The sequence below is a fragment of the Tasmannia lanceolata genome, unplaced genomic scaffold, assembly GCF_043159265.1.
Source record: "Tasmannia lanceolata isolate RefF3 unplaced genomic scaffold, GAP_Taslan_0.1 ptg000023l, whole genome shotgun sequence".
NCBI lineage: Eukaryota > Viridiplantae > Streptophyta > Magnoliopsida > Canellales > Winteraceae > Tasmannia > Tasmannia lanceolata.
Window position 1 is genome coordinate 31,862,782 of NW_027518700.1, and position 21,013 is coordinate 31,883,794.

At 39.0% G+C, this 21,013-nt stretch overlaps 1 protein-coding gene across 28 annotated transcripts; it reads right to left on the reverse strand.

The window, feature by feature from the left end:
* Positions 1-6,710: 6,710 nt before the first annotated feature.
* On the reverse strand, positions 6,711-19,457 carry LOC143856494 (26S proteasome non-ATPase regulatory subunit 3 homolog B-like). Of its 28 annotated transcripts, none has more exons than XR_013238235.1 (8): positions 19,398-19,451; positions 19,196-19,275; positions 18,900-19,090; positions 8,838-8,918; positions 8,700-8,749; positions 8,509-8,616; positions 8,108-8,191; positions 6,711-7,230 (listed from the first exon to the last, which is right to left on the reverse strand). XR_013238235.1 is itself a non-coding variant. In XM_077366730.1 (6 exons), exons 2-5 carry the CDS (start codon positions 19,263-19,265, stop codon positions 8,732-8,734), a joined length of 360 nt encoding a protein of 119 aa, XP_077222845.1. In that variant the 5' UTR covers positions 19,266-19,275; positions 19,403-19,457; the 3' UTR covers positions 7,424-8,616; positions 8,700-8,731. The 28 variants fall into 28 exon arrangements, 9 of the variants coding, with proteins under 9 accessions (XP_077222845.1, XP_077222844.1, XP_077222843.1 ...); XR_013238232.1 differs by lacking the exon at positions 6,711-7,230 and adding an exon at positions 7,424-7,798; XR_013238237.1 differs by lacking the exon at positions 8,108-8,191 and having other exon boundaries at positions 8,509-8,595.
* Between the last annotated feature and the right edge of the window lie 1,556 nt (positions 19,458-21,013).

Genomic DNA, 21,013 nt, shown 5'->3' on the forward strand with positions numbered 1-21,013 from the left:
CCCTATTTCCAGAAATCTGAAATTGACAAAATAGTTAAAGAATTATATCTTCTGGGGTTATCAGGCCTAGTGTATCCCCATTCTCATCTCCAGTTCTATTGGTACGAAAACACGATGGATCCTGGAGGATGTGTGTGGATTACAGGGCATTAAATAAGGTTACAATTAAAGACAAATTTCCTATTCCTGTAATTGATGAATTGTTGGATGAATTGCATGGATCTGAGATCTTTAGCAAGCTTGATTTGAGGTTTGGTTATCACCAGATACGAGTGAAGGAGGAAGATATTCCCAAAACCGCTTTTAGAACACATGAGGGTCACTACGAATTTCTAGTGATGCCTTTTGGTTTAACCAATGCTCCCTCCACATTCCAGGCTTTCATGAATGATGTATTTAGGCCGTATTTAAGAAAATTTGTGTTGGTATTTTTTGATGATATATTAGTCTATAGTCGATCTGCTAATGAGCATTTGCAACATTTGAAAGCCACCTTGGAAGTCTTACGCAAGCACAAATTATATGCAAAGGTTTCTAAATGCTCGTTTGGGTGCAATGAAGTCAGCTATTTGGGGCACATTATCTCTAACCAGGGAGTTGCAGTTGACCAGGAAAAGGTGATAAGCATGGTTAATTGGCCTAGACCTACTTCAGTGAAAGCATTGAGAGGATTTTTGGGACTAACAGGGTACTACAGAAAGTTTATACAGGGTTACGGTAAAATTGCAGCACCCTTAACAGCTCTATTGAAGAAGCATGCATGGGGATGGAATGCAGGGGCAGAACAGGCATTTCAGAATTTAAAGGAGGCAATGACAAAATCTCCCGTCTTGGCTCTTCCTAACTTTTCTCTCCCATTTATCATTGAATGTGATGCCAGTGGGCTAGGAGTTGGAGCAGTTTTAATGCAGATGGGCCGTCCCCTTGCATATTTTAGTCAAGCTTTACATGGTCGTAATCTTTCTCTCTCTACATATGAGAAAGAATTACTTGCCATAATCATGGCTGTAAAAAAATGGAGGCCTTATTTACTTGGAAGAAAGTTTGTGATTCGAACGGATCAACGAAGTCTTAAATTTCTCTTGGAGCAAAAGATTGCAACACCTATCCAGCAAAAGTGGTTATCAAAGCTTATGGGATATGATTATAAAATTGAATACAAAAAGGGAGCTGAAAATAATGTGGCTGATGCCCTATCACGCATCCAAGATGGAGAAATTTTTGCAATTTCCATTCCTGTGCCAACATGGTTAGAAAGGGTGAAAGAAGAAATCGTGCGAGATGCTTATCTCCAACAAATCAGAAACAAAATTGAAGAAGGAGAATTGGATGTGGCTAAATATAAGGAAGTTGATGGAATTCTATGGAGGAAGGGAAGGATCTTGTTGGGACCCGCTTCACCACTAAGGAGGAAATTTTTTTGGAGCATCATGCCTCACCTACCGCTGGACATTCTTGGTTTCAAAATACGGTAAGGAGAATAATCACTTCTTTCTATTGGCCAGGGTTAAGAAAAGACATCAAAAGGTGGGTCCAAGAGCGCGGCATTTGTCAACAAATCAAGTCAGAAAATGTGGCCCTTCCTGGACTTTTGCAACCTCTCCCTATCCCAGAGAAAGTATGGAGAGATATTTCCCTTGATTTCATTGATGGCTTGCCGGTTTCCTCTTCAAAATCAGCTATATTGGTGGTAATTGACAGACTCTCAAAATATGGGCATTTTATTCCTCTCTCTCACCCTTACACAGCCCAAACAGTGGCAAAGTTATTTTTTGATAACATATTCAAGTTGCATGGTATGCCGTCCACCATTGTTTCTGATAGAGATTCACTATTTACAAGTAGCTTTTGGAAAGAATTGTTTAAATTACAAGGAACCCAACTCCAAATGAGCTCAGCATATCACCCACAATCCGATGGGCAGACCGAAGTTCTCAACAGATGCTTGGAGAATTATTTGAGGTGCTTTGCTCGTGCTCAACCGAAAACATGGGCTAGGTGGATTACTCTGGCCGAGTGGTGGTATAACACCACATACCATTCAGCCATCAAAACGACTCCATATGAAGCTTTATATGGTGTAGCACCACCTACACTATTATCATATGTACCAGGGTCTACAAAGGTACAGGCTGTTAAAGAAGAATTAAAAGACAGACAAGGCTCTACAATTGATAAAAGAGAATCTTCGGATGGCTCAAGAGAGGATGAAAACTTTTGCAGATAAACATAGGATTGATAGATCTTTCAATGTTGGTGATTGGGTGTATCCAGGATTGCAGCCATATAGACAGGTTTCTGTGGCAGCAAGAAGATCAATGAAGCTGACAGCTAGGTATTTTGGACCCTTCCAAATCCTCCAAAAGGTGGGACCCGTAGCATACAAATTGGAAATGCCTCAAGTAAAATACATCCAGTTTTCCACGTGTCACAGCTGAAGAAAAAGATTGGGGAGCAAATTCAGCCAAGTACCACTTTACCACCATTATCTGAAGATGGAAATCTTCAGCCTAATCTAGAGTCAATCCTTGCAAGAAGAATGGTTAGAAGAGGGAATGCAGCTGACACAGAAGTCCTGGTTCAATGGCAAGGAACACCAGAAGCTGATGCAACATGGGAGAGGTTAAGGTGGCTTGAAGAAAAGTTTCCTGTTGTGGACAAGGTTTCTCTAAGGGGTGGTGAATGATATGGGTTAATTTGTCTTTGTATGCTACATGGGTTATTAGGTTGTATTGTCTGTTGTTGTGTCCTTTATTTTCATTGGTTGGTATTTGTAGTTGAAGGAGTTATTAGTGTGTTGTAAAGGTAGTGGGTGTATGTGTCTAGTTAGTGGGAGAAGTTACAGACAGTTACGGGGCAGTTTCTCCTTGTACTTAAATTCTGTATTGTGTTAATGAAAGACATATCTATGTTTTCCAGAAAAATATCTCTCTGCTGTAATCTTTTGCAGAAATTTTCCAATTGTTTATCTCTTTGAGCAGTGTTCAAACGAACACCATAGCTCGGGGTGGCAGGAAGAAATCTCAGCAAAATTCCTTTTTGAGGAATTTAATTTCAGATCATAACAAAAAGGTCTTTCTCAAAGCCTGACAACCCATCAGATGATGCAAAGCCTGACACGCCCGAATCAGCCCATATTTTGGAGGGGAGAGTGGAAATTCTTGGCCCAAGAGATTGTTCAAAAAACTTCCCAATATTTTGTTTGTTTTTTTTTCGTAATTTTTTAATATTCTGACTTTGATATCCCCTCTACTGGCCTTTCATGACTATAGTAGAATCCATGCTGCTTCCCCTGGGCTTGTCCTTGACTAGAGAGGTGGAGCAACCGCCTTGTTCAGGCGGTTGGATTTGAAATTTAAAATTCAACGGTAACCCAAAGGATTCGCCCTGGTCAGGGTCACCCGGTTGACTCGACTGAGTTAAAGCCGCTCCCGAGTCTTTTTGCAGGATAGCTCCCCCATCAACCATCTTTACATTGTCTGTATCCTTGCCCAAGCTCTGCTTCACAGCAGACACCACAGGCCAATGGTCATGAGACAAAGGTTCCAAATCCAAAGGATCAACCAGGGAAGAAGCATTAATCAATGAATCCAGTCGCTTAGGAGGTCGAAGACCTACACCAATTTTGAAGTTAATGTACTGGACACGGATATGGACAAAAGGCTCAGTCTCGTCTGATTTCGAGCGAAGGACCAACGTTGAGCCAAGGTTCATTCCCTCCAGTTTTACTCTTACTACTTTTCCAAAAATCCGGCCTAAAGCTTCAACCGTTGATAAAGCCCATACATGAAGAGGGATCCCTGTAAAATTGATTCAGACCGCCTTCTCCTCCTGATTGATGACCGGGCTCCAAGCCAAGAGGGAGGAGAGGAAATTTTTGCAAGCTTTGGCTTCCATCTCCAGGACCTTGGTAGCCATAGCTTCACTGGTAAACATGAATAATATCATATTTAGACCATAGAGGCCCGGTTTAGGGAGAGAAGGAATTTTCCAATGAGTTTTAGCACGGTTCTAAATGTCCATCAGATTCCAAATAACCCCTTTTGGCCTGCCAACCAAACAAGATTTGAGAAGGGTGCTACGATCCTCCACCTCCTTTCCAGAAATAGTTAGAGTTGAAATCCCTCCGATGGAACTAGATATTATGTCCCCAGAATCCGGCCAAACCCCATCAGATCTTTCCTCCGCATCCTTTCGCCAGAATTTGCCTTTCCTTTTTCCAATCTTACACCGCCTACATCTGCTTCTCCATCTGAAGTTAAGATAACCACAAGCGGTGCATGTACAGTCTCCCTTCATCTCAAGTTCCCTTGGGGATTATATCCACTCTATTTTCAAATAACACTACATTGTCCATTGCATTTCCAAAATTTTCACCTGTACCCTTCTGAGACTGCACGAATTCTTGATGATCCGGAAATTATCAACCTCACACTCTGAGATGGTGAAGATCTAGATCTAGAAACAACTCCAAGAAAATCTACAGAGAAACTCTTCCTTCCTTTACGCACAAAAAGTCACACCCACCAGGACATCTAAACCACACACTTCTCTAGTTCGTCCAAGATGGCTGCCGATGTTCATGAGTTCAATTCTATAACAATAACTCATATTAAGGAAGATGCAAATTTTGTTACATGGACAAGCTGAAGAAAGTTTCTTACACGTCTCAGTACTTGGGGTGTGTTTGGTTGCAAGAAAGGTCGCAGCAGCCGTCGGAATTTGGCTTGGATTTGAAATGTCATTCCACGCTTGGTTGCCATGATAGCATTGGAGTCCCCTTTGACTCCCTCGGATGTCTCCCATGCAATAATTGTATGTCTGCTGAGGTATATTCCTTGTCCCCTCCTTATGACTTTTAAACCAAATAAATCCAAAAGCAAGGAATTTTGCTTGAATTTCCTGGGGAATCAATCACTCTCTCTCTCTCCCTCTCTTTCTCTCTCTCTCCCTCTCTTTCTCTCTCTCCCCTATATTGGTAATGACACCCCCTACTTATTCTCCTACTTTCCGAGTATATGCTGCGCAACCAAACACAACTTACACTATTCTCCAAGGAAATTCCGGACAAATCAAATGCTTGTCTCCTCCCTTCTGACTTCTTATTCCACTACTCTCCGTGCCACCCCCATAGCCTTGAGAAATTGGCCATGCACTGGGTGTGAAATTTAGCTCAAAAATCAAATTTAAATGAAAAGAAGGATTTTTTCCAATCATGTATTGAGTCAAATGACTAGAGTGCATGATCTTATAACTAATTAATTACTAAAAATCTACCAAAAAATTAACTACCAAACTGTGTAGGGATAGAATGGATGATAAGAAATATCGTGGTTGGGCAAACATATTTAAAGATATGAGAATCTGTGCCTTCTATACCTAATAGTAGATGACTCATCCAAAATGAAATTGAATCGCAAAAGCATGAAGCCTGAACCTCAATTGCCATTCAAAAAACCTTACCATTAAAAAAAAAAAAGCAGGAAACCTGAACCTCAATTGCATCTGATTACGTAAGAGAATCTCCTTCAACCAGTAGGGTCAAGGAGAGAACACATCTGGTGTATATCTTCACTAGCTAGCTTCAAAAGTCCTAGTTTACTAATATTTTAAGAATATATAGTATTATTTTCTTTTTTTCCTTTTTGTTTGAGAAATATAACGTTAGACTGTATAAAGAAAAATGAGAGTTTACAACAGCGGCTGAGGTTGCTCCTCGACAAGATGATCTTTGCTAACACCTCATTCAGCTAATGAGTCGGCTGTCTCATTTGGAACATAATTAAAAGAAAAGTTTCTTCTCATAGTCATATTAACAATCTCGTTTATCATATAGCCAAATGCTAGAGGAAGAATATATCCTATTTGTTATCAGAAGTTTTGATTTGGTTAAACCAAGAAGCCTACATTACACAGCCCCCTAAGGCTCAGACCTGCTAAACCAACGGCAAAGCTTGTTACATTTCATATAAGAATACACAGTACGTAGTGCTTGCCTTTTTTTCAACATAGAATCAAAGCCATATGTACTGGAAGGCACAATGGTGAAGGAAAAATGAACAACAAGAGGATGTATGTGCAAACCTCTAAGAATAACAAGTACTTCCCACTATTTACAAGGGGATGGCAGATTATATATATATATATATATATATATATATATATATATAGAGAGAGAGAGAGAGAGAGAGAGAGAGAGAGAGAGAGAGAGAGAGAGAAAAGCAGGTACTCCCTGGAGTAGATAGCTTATATACTCCCAAGCTTAAAAGTTGGGGCCACATTGTTTGGGTGATCCAAAGCATTCATTTGATGGGCCCTCGCATAGATAGGGTGTGCCCACAAATCAGCTCGATAGGATCATCCTAATCCTATGAACTGTGGAGGCAAAAAATGGATAGATTTGTGCAGGTTTATACACGTCCATTTTGCCTCCACAGTTCATAGGGTTAGGATGATCCTATTGAGCTAATTTTTTGGGCACACCCTATTTATGTGAGGGGCCATCAAATGAATGCTTTGGATCACCCAAACAATGTGGCCCCAACTGTTATTTTAAGCTAGGGAGTAGATAAGTTATATACTCCAGTGAGTACCTACTCTTTTCTCGTATATATATACTAGTAAGAAACCCCACGCGATGCACGGGGCGACAATGAAAAAGTGAAAAAGATAAATAAAAAGATTCAAAATAGAAGAATTAAATAAGAGATATCATTGCACATTCATTGCTACCAATATTGTTGTTTAAAAGAGGAAGAACATGGATACCATTGGATTTTCCAAAAGAATCAATTGTCCACTGCAGTTCGATTCCAAATCAGCCCCAGATAGTGTTATGGATTACAATTTATAACAACAATGCAGCAAGATTGAGAACCAATGAAACAGAAACATTGATGACTAAACTATGAAAAGCACTAAAAAGAGACATGTAGATATGAGATAGTTTCGTAAAATAGGTTTCAAAAAATAAGAATTTAAATCGAACATCAAAATCAGACCCCCTAAGAAACTGTGTTAGATTTAGTAGACATATGTACAAATGATCAGAAATGGCACAATGTAGCCAAAATGCCCACTCGGCAAATAAATGAAGCATCATTTCGGTTTCCATCAAGAGAAGCTAAACCATTGTTAGACATCGGTCAGATAGATGGGTTGATCATTCAGTTTCTCCCTACTGGTCCTTTCCTGATCGTATGATGCTGTCCCCTTGATCAATAAGGCATCCTTTGGGTTTCCATCAAGAGAAGCGAAAGCAATGTTAGACATTGATCAGAAAGATGGGTCGATCATTAGGTTTCTACTGAGTTAGCACAACAGCAATTCTTATCATATCAATACACATCAATAATTTTACGCCATTCAAAGATGCTAAATGACGGACCAAAATCAACAAATTCAATTCTATCAAAGCCAAAAAGGAAGAAAGAGATCAACTGAATGAATTTAAAGCAAATGACGGATTCTTACAGTCTAATATGAAAAATGCTATCCCAACAATCTCCATTAGAAATATTTCCTAGCAAATCATCATTGGGCCTCACATATGCCCACATGTCTGTGATCGAGTAGGGGACCCATGAACCTTGTCCATTGTCCATGGTTTTCCTCATATTCGTCCAAGCCGATGAGCAAAGTAGATGGTGATGTTTAGGGTTATTTGGTTTCCCTTTTGTTTGTTGTTGCTTCAGAGGACCTTGATCAAGATCAATAAGACATCCTTTGGTTTGCATCAAGAGAAGCTAAGCCATTGTTATAGATTGATAAGAAAGATGGGTTGATCATTTGGTTTCTCCTGAATTAGCCCAACAAAAAATTCTTATAATAACAAACCAATGATTGTAAAAAACACATCACTAATTTTATGCTATTCAAAGATGTAAATGACAGGCCAAAATCTACAAATTACATTCTATGAAAGAGAAGAAGGAAGAAAGGGATCAACAGAACTAAGGATAGCAATAAAGAACCAATTTTCTGAATGACGGCCTTGTTTGCAAGCAATCCGATCAAAAAGCAAAAAGAAAATAAGAATTCAGGAACAGAGGAAAAAAAAAGCAAGAAGCATGTTAGAGGGAATGGTAAATACATAAGCAATACTTACCATAGAACAGGGGGCACGGCGGGTATGTTGGTGGGAATTCAAAAGGCAGAAGTCATGCTTCAATTTCCATTTCCTTCTCTTAAGCTTAGTTTGTAGACAAATATTTGTGAGATATATGAATCAGAGAAGTAGGTTTTTATAAACCAAATTAGCATTTATTACGTAATGAATGCAGGTTGAAAGTACTGTATGTTTGAAGTGATGGCATCATATAAGTCTGAAAGCATGAGCCAATTATCTTTGAAATTAAACACCATCTAGAAAATGATAAATAAATAGGCACGTGGAAAAAAAAATTCAAAACTGGTATCCTTGCCATTTAATAAACATAACGTGCTAAGATTGGATGACTGATGTGATTCAAAGCCACCAAGATCCAAATAAATGCTAAGGTCTCATACCTTTGATCAATGTGTCCACAAGTGGCTCATTAAACTCAATCTTCAGCCATCGCTCTCCATGTGTTAAGCCTATGAAATCTAAGGGTCCTGCTTCCGTTTGGGTCGTTTCTACAAAGAAATGGCAAGGCTTTATTCGACATAAAAAAAACCACGCTTTGCAACTTTGTAAGTGGGCACACCTCATACAATACCTGGTCTTAAAGTGGGCCTCCAATCCTTATTCTCAGACCATTATCAAAACCTACAATTCCAGAAACAAAGAAACAGATAGTCAGTGCTATAAATTTTTTTTATAGAAAATATTAGCTCCAAAAGGGAGAAATATCAACCCTGCTGCATGTGATAAATGACCTAATTGATTCACTTTGGATATTTGTGAACTGGGTCGTCAAATCTAATGGTTTCCATACCTGAAATAACATATCGAGTTGTAAAATGATTAATTCCGAAATTATGTGTACTTCAAACATGATTAAAAAATTCTGCTATCAATTGAATAATTCATGAACAAATCTATAGAATTTCCAAAATTTGGTCCATGCCTTAAATTTACAAAATCCCAAATAATTCAAAGATTCTTGTACTTTTCAAATTAAATGTGAGTATTTCAAGTTAAATTAAACATGAAATTTAAGAATAGCTCATCAAATTAACCAAATCGGGAACCAAAACCATGCCCACAGAGAAAGGGTCTTAAACGGAATACGGTGCAGAAAAAAGAAGTACCAAAACAGAGAAGAAAAAAGATGGAAATAGAAGACCAATTTCTACCATGCATTGATGAATATCTAGCAGTCACTTACCCGATTCCGGTACCACAAAAGATCCCATTACATTCATGTTTGTCAAACAAAAATGGAAAAAGAAAAGGAAAGCTTGCAAAGAGAGGGAAGAAGAGATATGGAGGTTGGTCTGGCCAGAAAAGAAGGGAAGAAGAAAAAAATTACAGAATCGGACTTCCTCTTCTCATCAGCGCTGGCGAGTGGGAGAGAGAGGAGGAAGGAGTGATGTGTTGAGAATGGGAGGACGCGTGGCTAGAGAGAGAGAGACGGGGTCACGTGGCTGGACACGTGGCACCATATGCGTTAAATCTACAGAGTTCCCAAAAAAATTTAAAAATGGAACTAGTGTGTTTTTTAGTTTTTGAATACTCAGATAAGTTGCAGATGGGATACCTAGTCCATATTCAATTTTTTGGTTGGACTGGGTACAATTGAGCTTGAATTAGTCTATGCTTGAGTAGGCTCCTAAAATTGGTTTGGCTCAACTAAACTCTGCCTGAAGTCAACACAACCAGATTTTCACCCAATGCTCGTACACATATTTTATCGTTATCGTACCCACTAAGGTGGTTTATTCAAATCCCTAACGATCTTAATAGAAGATAATTCAATGAAGTATATATTTATAGAAAAAAAGGAAAGAAAAAATTAAAGTTTTTGTGACGTAGGGATCATGTGTTTTTTACAAAAGAGTTCGTGTCACTCGCACACACATTTTCATTTAGAGACCTTGGGCAACTATATGCTTTGTTGTAAGTTTATTTTGACAAATTTATTTCATACTGATTTTATTGTAAATTGATTACTTATTATTGAAGCTAAACTCTACTAATTCACTTTTTAATCTTTAGAACATGGGGAAGGGGTGGAGACAAGCAAAAGGTTCCTATCGGTTGTGGCAGATCAATTTCCTCTTACTTATATGGGGCATTTGAAGGGACTAAAATGCTAGTATTCTCTGAGACTGATAACACTCTCCAAGTTGTTCTCAAAAGCATTCTATAGGAGTCGGATACAGAAACCCTAAGGACCTTTTTTCTCTTTTTCTTTTTGAGAGAACAAAGGGAGCGTGGCGGGGTGGCGGTAGGTCATTCAAATGAAGATAACATAATCTCGAACAGATGGGGTCAGATAGGAAGATCCTAAGGGATTGTTTGGTTGGAAGGAAAGGCCTTTCCAAGTTTGAAATTCCCCGGAAAGCCTTCTCATTTCTATTACTTTCCTAAAAAACTGTTTTGGTTGTTCGGTTCAACAACCATGACTTCTTCTTAGAAAACTATTTCTCCTATTTGGATGCTTGTTACCCGAAAAAGGAAAATGAACATTTTATTTATATTCAATGATATACTATGGTCATTGGGACCCACATATATGCTAATGGGTTATATATTAGGCAGGCCTACATAGAGTGCTTAATGGCCAAAAAATTAATGAACCCTAAATCTATGCCAATCAGTAGACCTGGCAAAAGCGACCCGTGCCCGCGGGTGGACCCGACCCACCCGCAAATTTGCGGGCACGGGTCTAAGTTTTAGTGACCCGTCAAAACTAACCCGCGGGTGACCCAACCCGCAAAAACACGGGTCGGGTCGGGTCAACCCACAGTTACCCGTGGGCACCCGCAGTTACCCGCGGGCACCCGCATTTTTACAGTATTGTTTAATTTTGTTTTTAGAATGTTATCAGCACAGCAGCACTACTGTTTTTTTATGAGGGAACTCCTCACTTTATAAAAAGTACGGTATGGCCCATACCATAGGATTATCCAAACCGTCCATTAGATGGGCCATAGCCTAAATAGGTTGAAAATCCGATATAGGGGGTCCCAAGTTTAATTAGAAATGGCAACTATGAGGAGGGAGAATACGGTTGTTTAAGAAAACTAGAATTTACCAATTTGAAAAACTTAAACCGATTAAGAGATCAAAAACAATATTCAAAGCATACAAGTTAAATCTAATGGTGCAATGCAAATGAAAGAGCAAAGAGATAGAAAGAGTGCACCCGAGATTTAAAGTGGTTCGGTCCTCAAACTCGAGGCCTACTCCACTCCACCAACCAAACCCGTTGATGGCTTCACTATTTGATCTTCTTAACCTTGGCGAAGATCGGTGCCAATTACAATTGCTTTAACCTTGGTGGCAATCCTCACCACGGAGAAAAAAGGGCTCCGCTTCTCCGAATACTCGCCCGAATACAAATCTTGAAAGATGAAAGAAAGAACTAAAAGATCCCTTCACAAGGGTTACAAAAGATGTACAATTGAGAGCCTATGATCCAAATCCTAGAGTTGGTGATGAGAGGCACAATTGAAGCTTGATTCACTCTTGGGTATTCAAATGAAGTTTTAAGAGTGTTAGGATTGATTGTTTGTATGTTTAGAACACTCATATTTATAGGAAAACCAAAATATGACCGTTCAATGGCATTGAGGTAATTCCAGCAAAATTCCAAACGGCTCTTTTTCAGACCGTTGGAGTGTTCTCGGAGTTCCGAGAATAATTCTCGGAGTTCCGAGAAAAAATCTCGGAGTTCCGAGAAGCCTCACAGAAATTGGAAAAAGTCTACTGGACCATTTCTCGGAGTTCCGAGAATAATTCTCGGAGTTCCGAGAATTCTCGGAGTTCCGAGAAAACCTCTCGGAGTTCCGAGAAGCCTATGCAGAGCAGATTTTCAATTCTGTTTTTTGGGCTTCCAGTTCTCAATCAAGATGGGATTGCTATGAGGGTTCCAAGGTGTTGGAACTCCACAAGTACAATCACTTGTTTATTTAGGGAGTGTGAGATTACTTTAATCATGCCTCTAAAAACCTAATCTAGGTTTGGATCAATTACATTTAAGAAATGGTCTTCAATATTAATTTCTTCATGTCTTCAAGTCTTCATGACTTCTTGCTTGATGACTTTGGCCTTCCAATTAGTGGTCCAATGTGGGCTTCTTGGCCTTCAATCCAAGCATCCTTGATCTTACTTTATCAAGATCTACAACTTAGACAAACAAACACATTAGTGATAAATGATCACTTGTGTATTGGAATCATCAAAACAAGATGGGAATGCCAAGGTAAAAAACCATTGGGCTTACAATCTCCCCCTTTTTGATGATGACAAGCACAAGAGATTTACAAATCAAAGCATATATTCTTTTCACATTTTTCTTACACTAGAGACTTTACTCTAGATTCTTCTCCCCCTTTGTCATCAACAAAAAGAAGGGGTAAGAAAAACAAGGGTTTAAAATTTACAATTTTAAAGCTCCCCCTTTTTCAAAGAAAAATTCAATTTTAACTCCCCCTAGTTAAAATAATTTTACAATACAAGAGGGGTTATAAAAAAAAACATAAATGAAATATATTCAATTTTAAGTTCAAAAACCCCTAATCTACATAATATGAATATCATCATATGGGGGTTTTGGGAACCCAAGATTTCTTGGTCCCACATCTAGCCCTACTCTTGGATGCACATTGGAATTGGTAATGACCATTCATTCCACAAAAATGGCATCTAACAAGAGGGTTAGATACACTAGTCCTATCATGATAAGCATGTTGAGGTCTAAGACTAGTTTTACTTAGGATTATGTCAATTATTTTATTTCCATTTAGAAATCCATGTAAACATAATCTAAGTCTTTCATTTTCATTATGAAGATGGGATGTTTGAACTAAAAGCTCATTTCTTTCATCTTCATAAGAGTTGGAGGAGCTTGCCATATTTTGAAATTTTAAAAGTTGGCAAGTTTTCTCATCCAAGCTACCCTTAAGGGTATTAATCTCAAGTTTATGATTTTCAAGTGTAACTTGTTCTTGAGATATGGAAGAAGATAAATCATTTTTCAAAAATTCAAGTTCTTTTTCTAACTTTAAAATGGATTTTTTAAGAACTTTGTTTTTGGAAATTTGGGTATGCAAGGTTTCACATAATTCATCACAAGGTATACTATCACTTTTACTACTAGATGAAGAATATGAGGGGTTAGAGTTTACCTCAACTTCATGGGTGATTGTCATGAAGCAAAGATCATCTTTTTTATTTTCTTCCCCTTCACTTGAGCTTTTGCCCGATGTGCTTAACGCATCCCAACCGGCGGCAAGAGCCTTATGCTTCTTCCAATCCTTCTTACCCTTGTACTTAGAGGAAGTAGATTTTAGAAGTGGACAATCCGGTCTTTTGTGTCCAATCTTCTTGCAATTGAAGCATCTTAAGGCTCTTTCAACATCACTTTCCTCTTTCTTCTTCTTATCTTTCTTATGCTTCTTTCTCCACAAGCTCTTGAATCTTCGTAAAGCTTCTTCTTCGTCACTATCCGCTTCACTTGATGAGTCTTCCTTGGAAGCCTTGAGTGCTAGGGATCTAAATTCCCTCTCCTTCTCCTTTGGCTTCTTTTCCTCTTGTCGGCTAGTAAGGAGCATCTCATGGGTGATGAGAGATCCTACAAGCTCCTCTATGGTTAGCGTCTTGAGATTTTTTGACTCTTGAATCGCGGTCACCTTTGAATCCCAATGGGGAGGAAGAGACCTAAGTAACTTACTCACAAGCTCATCGTTAGGATAAGATTTACCAAGATTAGCTAGTTCGTTAGAAATAATAGAAAAACGAGTATACATTTCCGAAATACTCTCGTTTGGACTCATTCTAAACATTTCATACTTGCTCTTTAACAAGTTTATTTTGGAATCCTTGACTTGTGATGTTCCCTCATGGGTAGTTGCAAGGGTATCCCAAATAGTCTTGGCGGAATCAAAAAGAGCAACTCTATTAAACTCCTCGGTAGCTAAGGCACAAAACAAGGAATTTATTGCTTTGTAGTTCAAATTTGCTTGCCTTTTCTCTACCACATTCCATTCTTCAAAAGGATTGGAAGGTACATTGTATCCATTTTCAACAATGTACCAAAGTTCCACATCTATCGAAAGAAGATAGATGCGCATCCTTGTTTTCCAATGTCCATAGTTTGACCCATTGAAGAAAGGAGGTCTAGTTGTGGAATGGCCTTCCGGAAGTCCGGTTCCTATTTGGTGTGCCATTTCACAATTAGAAGTTGCCAAATAAAATCTTTCCCTAATTAGATTTTGAAAAAAAAAAAAAAACTTTCAAAAAATTTTAAAATCTTTTAAGAGCCAAGGCTCTGATACCAAGTGAAAATCCGATATAGGGGGTCCCAAGTTTAATTAGAAATGGCAACTATGAGGAGGGAGAATACGGTTGTTTAAGAAAACTAGAATTTACCAATTTGAAAAACTTAAACCGATTAAGAGATCAAAAACAATATTCAAAGCATACAAGTTAAATCTAATGGTGCAATGCAAATGAAAGAGCAAAGAGATAGAAAGAGTGCACCCGAGATTTAAAGTGGTTCGGTCCTCAAACTCGAGGCCTACTCCACTCCACCAACCAAACCCGTTGATGGCTTCACTATTTGATCTTCTTAACCTTGGCGAAGATCGGTGCCAATTACAATTGCTTTAACCTTGGTGGCAATCCTCACCACGGAGAAAAAAGGGCTCCGCTTCTCCGAATACTCGCCCGAATACAAATCTTGAAAGATGAAAGAAAGAACTAAAAGATCCCTTCACAAGGGTTACAAAAGATGTACAATTGAGAGCCTATGATCCAAATCCTAGAGTTGGTGATGAGAGGCACAATTGAAGCTTGATTCACTCTTGGGTATTCAAATGAAGTTTTAAGAGTGTTAGGATTGATTGTTTGTATGTTTAGAACACTCATATTTATAGGAAAACCAAAATATGACCGTTCAATGGCATTGAGGTAATTCCAGCAAAATTCCAAACGGCTCTTTTTCAGACCGTTGGAGTGTTCTCGGAGTTCCGAGAATAATTCTCGGAGTTCCGAGAATAATTCTCGGAGTTCCGAGAAAAAATCTCGGAGTTCCGAGAAGCCTCACAGAAATTGGAAAAAGTCTACTGGACCATTTCTCGGAGTTCCGAGAATAATTCTCGGAGTTCCGAGAATTCTCGGAGTTCCGAGAAAACCTCTCGGAGTTCCGAGAAGCCTATGCAGAGCAGATTTTCAATTCTGTTTTTTGGGCTTCCAGTTCTCAATCAAGATGGGATTGCTATGAGGGTTCCAAGGTGTTGGAACTCCACAAGTACAATCACTTGTTTATTTAGGGAGTGTGAGATTACTTTAATCATGCCTCTAAAAACCTAATCTAGGTTTGGATCAATTACATTTAAGAAATGGTCTTCAATATTAATTTCTTCATGTCTTCAAGTCTTCATGACTTCTTGCTTGATGACTTTGGCCTTCCAATTAGTGGTCCAATGTGGGCTTCTTGGCCTTCAATCCAAGCATCCTTGATCTTACTTTATCAAGATCTACAACTTAGACAAACAAACACATTAGTGATAAATGATCACTTGTGTATTGGAATCATCAAAACAAGATGGGAATGCCAAGGTAAAAAACCATTGGGCTTACATAGGTTATGCCCCAAAATTATTTCCATTGGTTGATTCTAACCCTCCGATCTATAGAGGGTTAGGATCAACCCTCTAACATTCAGATTGGAGGGTTAGGATCATCCTATGGAAATGATTTTTGGAGCATAACCTATTTAGGCTATGGCCCATCTAATGGACGGTTTGGATCATCCTATGGTGTGGGCCATACCATACTTTTAATAAAGTGAGAGTGCGCTCATAAGAAACAGTAGTGTTGATAACATTTCCTTCTGTTTTTTATTTTATAAGAATTTGCTACCAAACTTCTCCTATGGCAACTTCTCGGCATGTGGCCATCGTGGTGCAAAGATGTGCACATGGCAAATGTTGCTAGCAAAAAAATAATAATCATTACACAAAAAAAGTAAAATAGCTAAATTATAAAGTTTTAAATGAAAAATTACCTAGAAATGGTTATAAAGTTGTAAAATTACGAAAAAATACCAATAAAATATAGAAAGTTATGATAATTACGGAAAAGACAGATGCGGTCAAATCCGAAGAATTATTACAATCCCATATTTGCGGGTGTCCCGGGGGTTGACCCGGCCCACCCCCAGGCCGCGCGGGTCACCTAAATTCTGACCCGCAAAAATGCGGGTCATTTCCTCACCCGACCCGTGGACCCGCACCCGCGGGTTGACCCGGCCCGACCCACCAGTTTGCCAGGTCTACTAATCAGTGATCTAATAATGGGGGTTAATATAGAGGGCCAATATTCAAAAAGCGATGGGACACACATATATAGTAATGAGTGTATGCTAGCTAGAAGGGCCTACATAAAGGGCCTGTCCGAAAACAAAATGACCCCACATGTATGCTAATCAATGATCTACTAGCGGGCCTACTAATGCCCAAAAACTAAAAGCAATGGGACCCACATATATAGTATTGAGTGTATACTAGTAGGTCCTACATAAAGGGCCTAGCCGAAAAGAAAACGACCCTACATGTATGCTAATCAATGATCTACTAGCGGGCCTACTAAAGCCCAAAAACCAATGAGATTTACATGTATAGCAATTAGTTATATATTAGTGGGTCCTGCACAGAGTGCATAATGGCAAAAAAGGAAATGGACCCACTAATCAATTAGTTGGGCAAAGATGGAGGGCCCAATGGCCAAAAGTCAATAATGGTCATACACAGTAATAATTTACCTAGTAGCGGAGCCCAGGCAGGCCATGAGACGGGGGAATATTTTTGTCAACTTCAAAATTAGGATTAGGTGGGGAGTTTATATAGGTGGGAGTTGGAGGGCTTGTGACTAAGGTGGTGGATGGTAGGGTTGGCCAATAAGATTGTGGGTGGGTGGTGGGTGCGGGGCGGGGCGGTGCGGGGCGGGGCGGGGCGGGGCGGGGCGGGGGCAGCAGGAGAGGTGGTTTAAGGATTTTAAGTGGTGGGTCATAGGGGCAGCCAACAGAATATAAGAAATGGGGTAGAAGACTTAACTGGTGGCTCATGGTAAGGACTAGGAAGGTTATAAGGCTCTTTAAGTGGGCTTGAGCTTGGGTTTAGCGTAGTGTGCCATAGATAATAAGTAACTGAGTGGGCCATAGGGTTAATGTAGATATCTCTCACATCTAGGATTAATAAAACATGAATTATAACTCTAAATTAAGCCTAAATAAAAAAAATACAAGTTTGTCTATGAACAAATAAATCTTAATGGTGGATCACATCAAGAAATGAGGTTCCAAGACAGGTTAGGGTGTTCAAAGATTAAGGTTACAATCAGAGGAAGCGGCCTTATGATGAGAATGGATTCTCTTCCCCAGGCATGTTTCCCACAGGTATATTGAAAGCTTTTTAGTCATTGTTTCCCAATCCATATAACCAAACATGTCGAATTAACTTTCAATGAAAAGAATTTATATGTATCCCATAAATTAGCATGCTAAGGTTACATATTCCATGAAAAGTCATAAGTGTTTACGCGTCATCATAAAAGTAACCAAAATTTGGATAGAAAGAGAGCAGTCAGTGGAAGATGATAAGAAGCGCTAGAGACCACAAAACCCAGTCCCATTCATACCAAGCAATTTGCAACTTCACGGTCTTGAATTTGTTTTTAAAACAAAAGGATTTGCCGAGTACGCACCACAGCACATCTTCATCGGTAAAATGCAGAAATGGGTTCAAAAAAATATAGCAAATGGGTATCTGTTGATGCAAAAGCAACTCAATGTAGAAATTTACTAGAAGAGATGAAATCCATACCAAGAGTACTCTTTGAAGTGAGATACATGATAACTACAGCTGTCCCAAAGCAACAAAGGCATCACGGCAGCAATCTAAATCAGTCTTGAGGCCAATTACCAAGATGTGATGTGGTGAAAAAGCATACAAGTTTGTCTTGGTTGGCGTTTCATCAAACAGTAATCACGATAAGCTTAAAAATCTACATGAACCTATTATGGTGACTAAGACTAGTGAATCTAAAGGCAGATTCCACTTGTAGCATCTCGTGACGCTAATGAGGAGTTCATAAGTTTTGCATAAACAGAAACCAAAAGGTGAAATGTCTATCAGAGATGGGTAATGTGAAACATCCAATTACTCCAAAAGCTTAATATGTTAGAGTTGGTGTTATTTAATCGTTTATACTTCAACACTCCCCCTCGCATGTGGCTACTCGTTTTGGGTTCGCCTTACATGTGGATTTTTAATATCAAAGAGTTGTTGGGTTTTGAACCTAGGACCTGAAAAGAAGCAATAACTCTAGTAGCATGTGAAACAACCAATTACTCCAAACGATTAAGCTGTTAGAGTTGGTGCTATTCAACAGGTAATAATATTTGGGTTTGGCTAACGAGTGCTATCAGTAAGGTGCATTGTAAACTTAATTTTGCAATCATTTCTGGTATTATTAATAATTTATACTTCAACAGGCAATAATAATTGGGTTTTTTCTAACAACTGACTCACTCATTACGCTGCATTGGAAACTTAATTTTGCAATCATTTGACACATGTTTTGAGATAGGTGCATTGGAAACTTAATTTTGCTATCATTTTACATAATGTTTTGAGACTTTTACACATGTTTGAGTAGAAAAGTCTCATTATATTAAGTTTCTAATGCACCTTAACGAGTGCCCTAATAATTTAAAGAGAATCAAAACAACATGGATTCCAAATACCTTGGGAAGATAAGAAGAGAGCCTTGAATGAGCCTCTGAACCAGGGGCGAGAGCGAAATTGAGAAATACAGAGATCACTGATGTCTTCAGATTCCGCCGCAATGCGATTGTGAGGCGGATGGCACATAGAATCCGACGCACCTCCTTGGTATAAGCACCCGTCTCGATGAGGGAAGCAATCTCTTTCAAATCTAAAAATCCCCAATTCCAAAACAAAATTAAAATGTAGAATTAGAAGAAACAGGATAAATTTTAGGGTTTTTCTTTTTGAAAATGAGATTTAGGGTTTTTCTTACTCTGCAAAATTGATGAAGGAACGGGGATCGATGGAGATTGAAGCTCTTTCATCTCCACGTCTTGAGTCATTATACAAAATCTGATCAATAATAACCGAAAATTTTAACGAATTTATGAGGAAAAAACTGAAAATCGAGTCTGAGAGAGAGAGAGGAATAGCTAGGGTTTTTACTGAGAAAGAGATTGGATTAGGGTTTTTACCGTACTTTTTTGGCTTCTACTACTACTTTTTCTTTGTTCTTCATATAAGAGAAAAACACTTCTAACACACGCACCCCATCTGGGGTTTTGATAGTTTTGTAGGGGAAGTGAGATGGGCCTACACTCCAGTAGTATTGATTTGTGGTCCATTGTGAGTCCGGTCCATTATAACTTGACCTAATGGGTTTCAATGGGCCGTACCCAACATGGGTTTGGCAAAAAAAATTGAGTAGCCGTAATTTGGATCCGAACCGGTTACACGGTTAATTGTGGATCAGATTAGTCCATGGATCCAGATCAGACCCGGTTACGAGGATAATTGTGAATCAAATTAGTCCATGGAACCAGCCCGTTGATGCCCTCAGTGAGAAGCAAACTGAGCTTTCGAGTATTTATATGGTGTAAGCCCGTATAAAATAGGTTGTGGCCTCGAAAATCATGCCCATAAGATGATCCTAGGCCTCAAATTTATAGAGGTTTCTGGGATTCGACGGCTAGGATCATCCCGTGGAGAAAGGGACTGTTTGGGTTAATAAGTCGTACAATACTTTTTGAAAAATATAAAACGAGCTTTCTAGGGGAATAGGTATGCGTGGCAACGGTTCTGTTTCGGTTCGGTTTCACCCCCAAAGCGAAACCGAACCGAACATTCTTACCTCCAAACCGAAACCGAACCAAACCGATAAAAAGGGGCAAATTTATCATTTTCCTATGAAAAGGAGCACATTTATCATTGTCCAAACCGAACCGAACCGAACCGAAACCGAACCAAAATTTGATTCGGTTTGGTTAAACCAAACCAAAACTGAATTTTCGGTTCGGTTTCGGTTTGGTATCGGTTCGGTTGATTTTGCCACCCTTAGGGGTAGGTGGTAATGATAAGTTCTCCCTCTCTTTATATCACTAGTGGGACCAATCGTGCGATGCACGATGCACGATGCAGGGGTTGAAGGAGTGGAGAAAAAACAGTAGAGAAGATATGCTAGGAAATCAGCTTAAAAAAATAGCAGTTCTCATAAAGCAACATAAGGCATAATAGAAAAATTACATGAAGAATAAAGATACATTAAAAAGATACAGAAAGTTTAAAACAAAAAAATAAACAACATAAATTTATGGAAATTGATATTCATGCATCCAGATATTCTGAGATTCTGAGTAAGAAGTTTCAGAGACTTGGAGTAACGGGATTTGGAGACTCGGAGTAACAATACAAGATTCGGAGTAAAAGGATTCAGAGACTCAAAGTAACAAGACAAGATTCAGAGTAACAAAATTCGGGGACTCGGAGTAACAATTTTCAGAGATTCAGAGTAACAAAATTTGGGGACTCGGAGTAACAATATTCGGAGATTCAGAGTAACGAGATTCGGAGACTCGGAGTAACAAGATTCGGGGACTAGGAGTAACAAGATTCAGAGATTTGGAGTAGCGGGATTCAGAGACTCGGGGTAACAAGGCAAGATTCGGAGTAACTGGATTCGGAGACTCGGAGTAACAAGACAAGATTCGAAGTAAGACGAAATTCGGAGTAACAAAATTTGGGAACTCTGAGTAACAAGATTCGGAGATTCGGAGTAACAAGATTCAGAGACTCAGAGTAATTAGAATGGAGT

What these genes read in the sequence shown, in the direction of transcription:
- LOC143856494 (XM_077366726.1), bottom strand. Translation starts at nt 19,441, where the DNA reads ATGAAGAACAAAGAAAAAGTAGTAGTAGAAGCCAAAAAAGTACG. An exon ending in TCCTTCATCAATTTTGCAGA is followed by an intron (nt 19,091 to 19,195) that starts GTAAGAAAAACC and finishes GGGGATTTTTAG; the next exon opens with ATTTGAAAGAGATTGCTTCC. An exon ending in TCTCTTCTTATCTTCCCAAG is followed by an intron (nt 8,919 to 18,899) that starts GTATTTGGAATC and finishes ATGTTATTTCAG; the next exon opens with GTATGGAAACCATTAGATTT.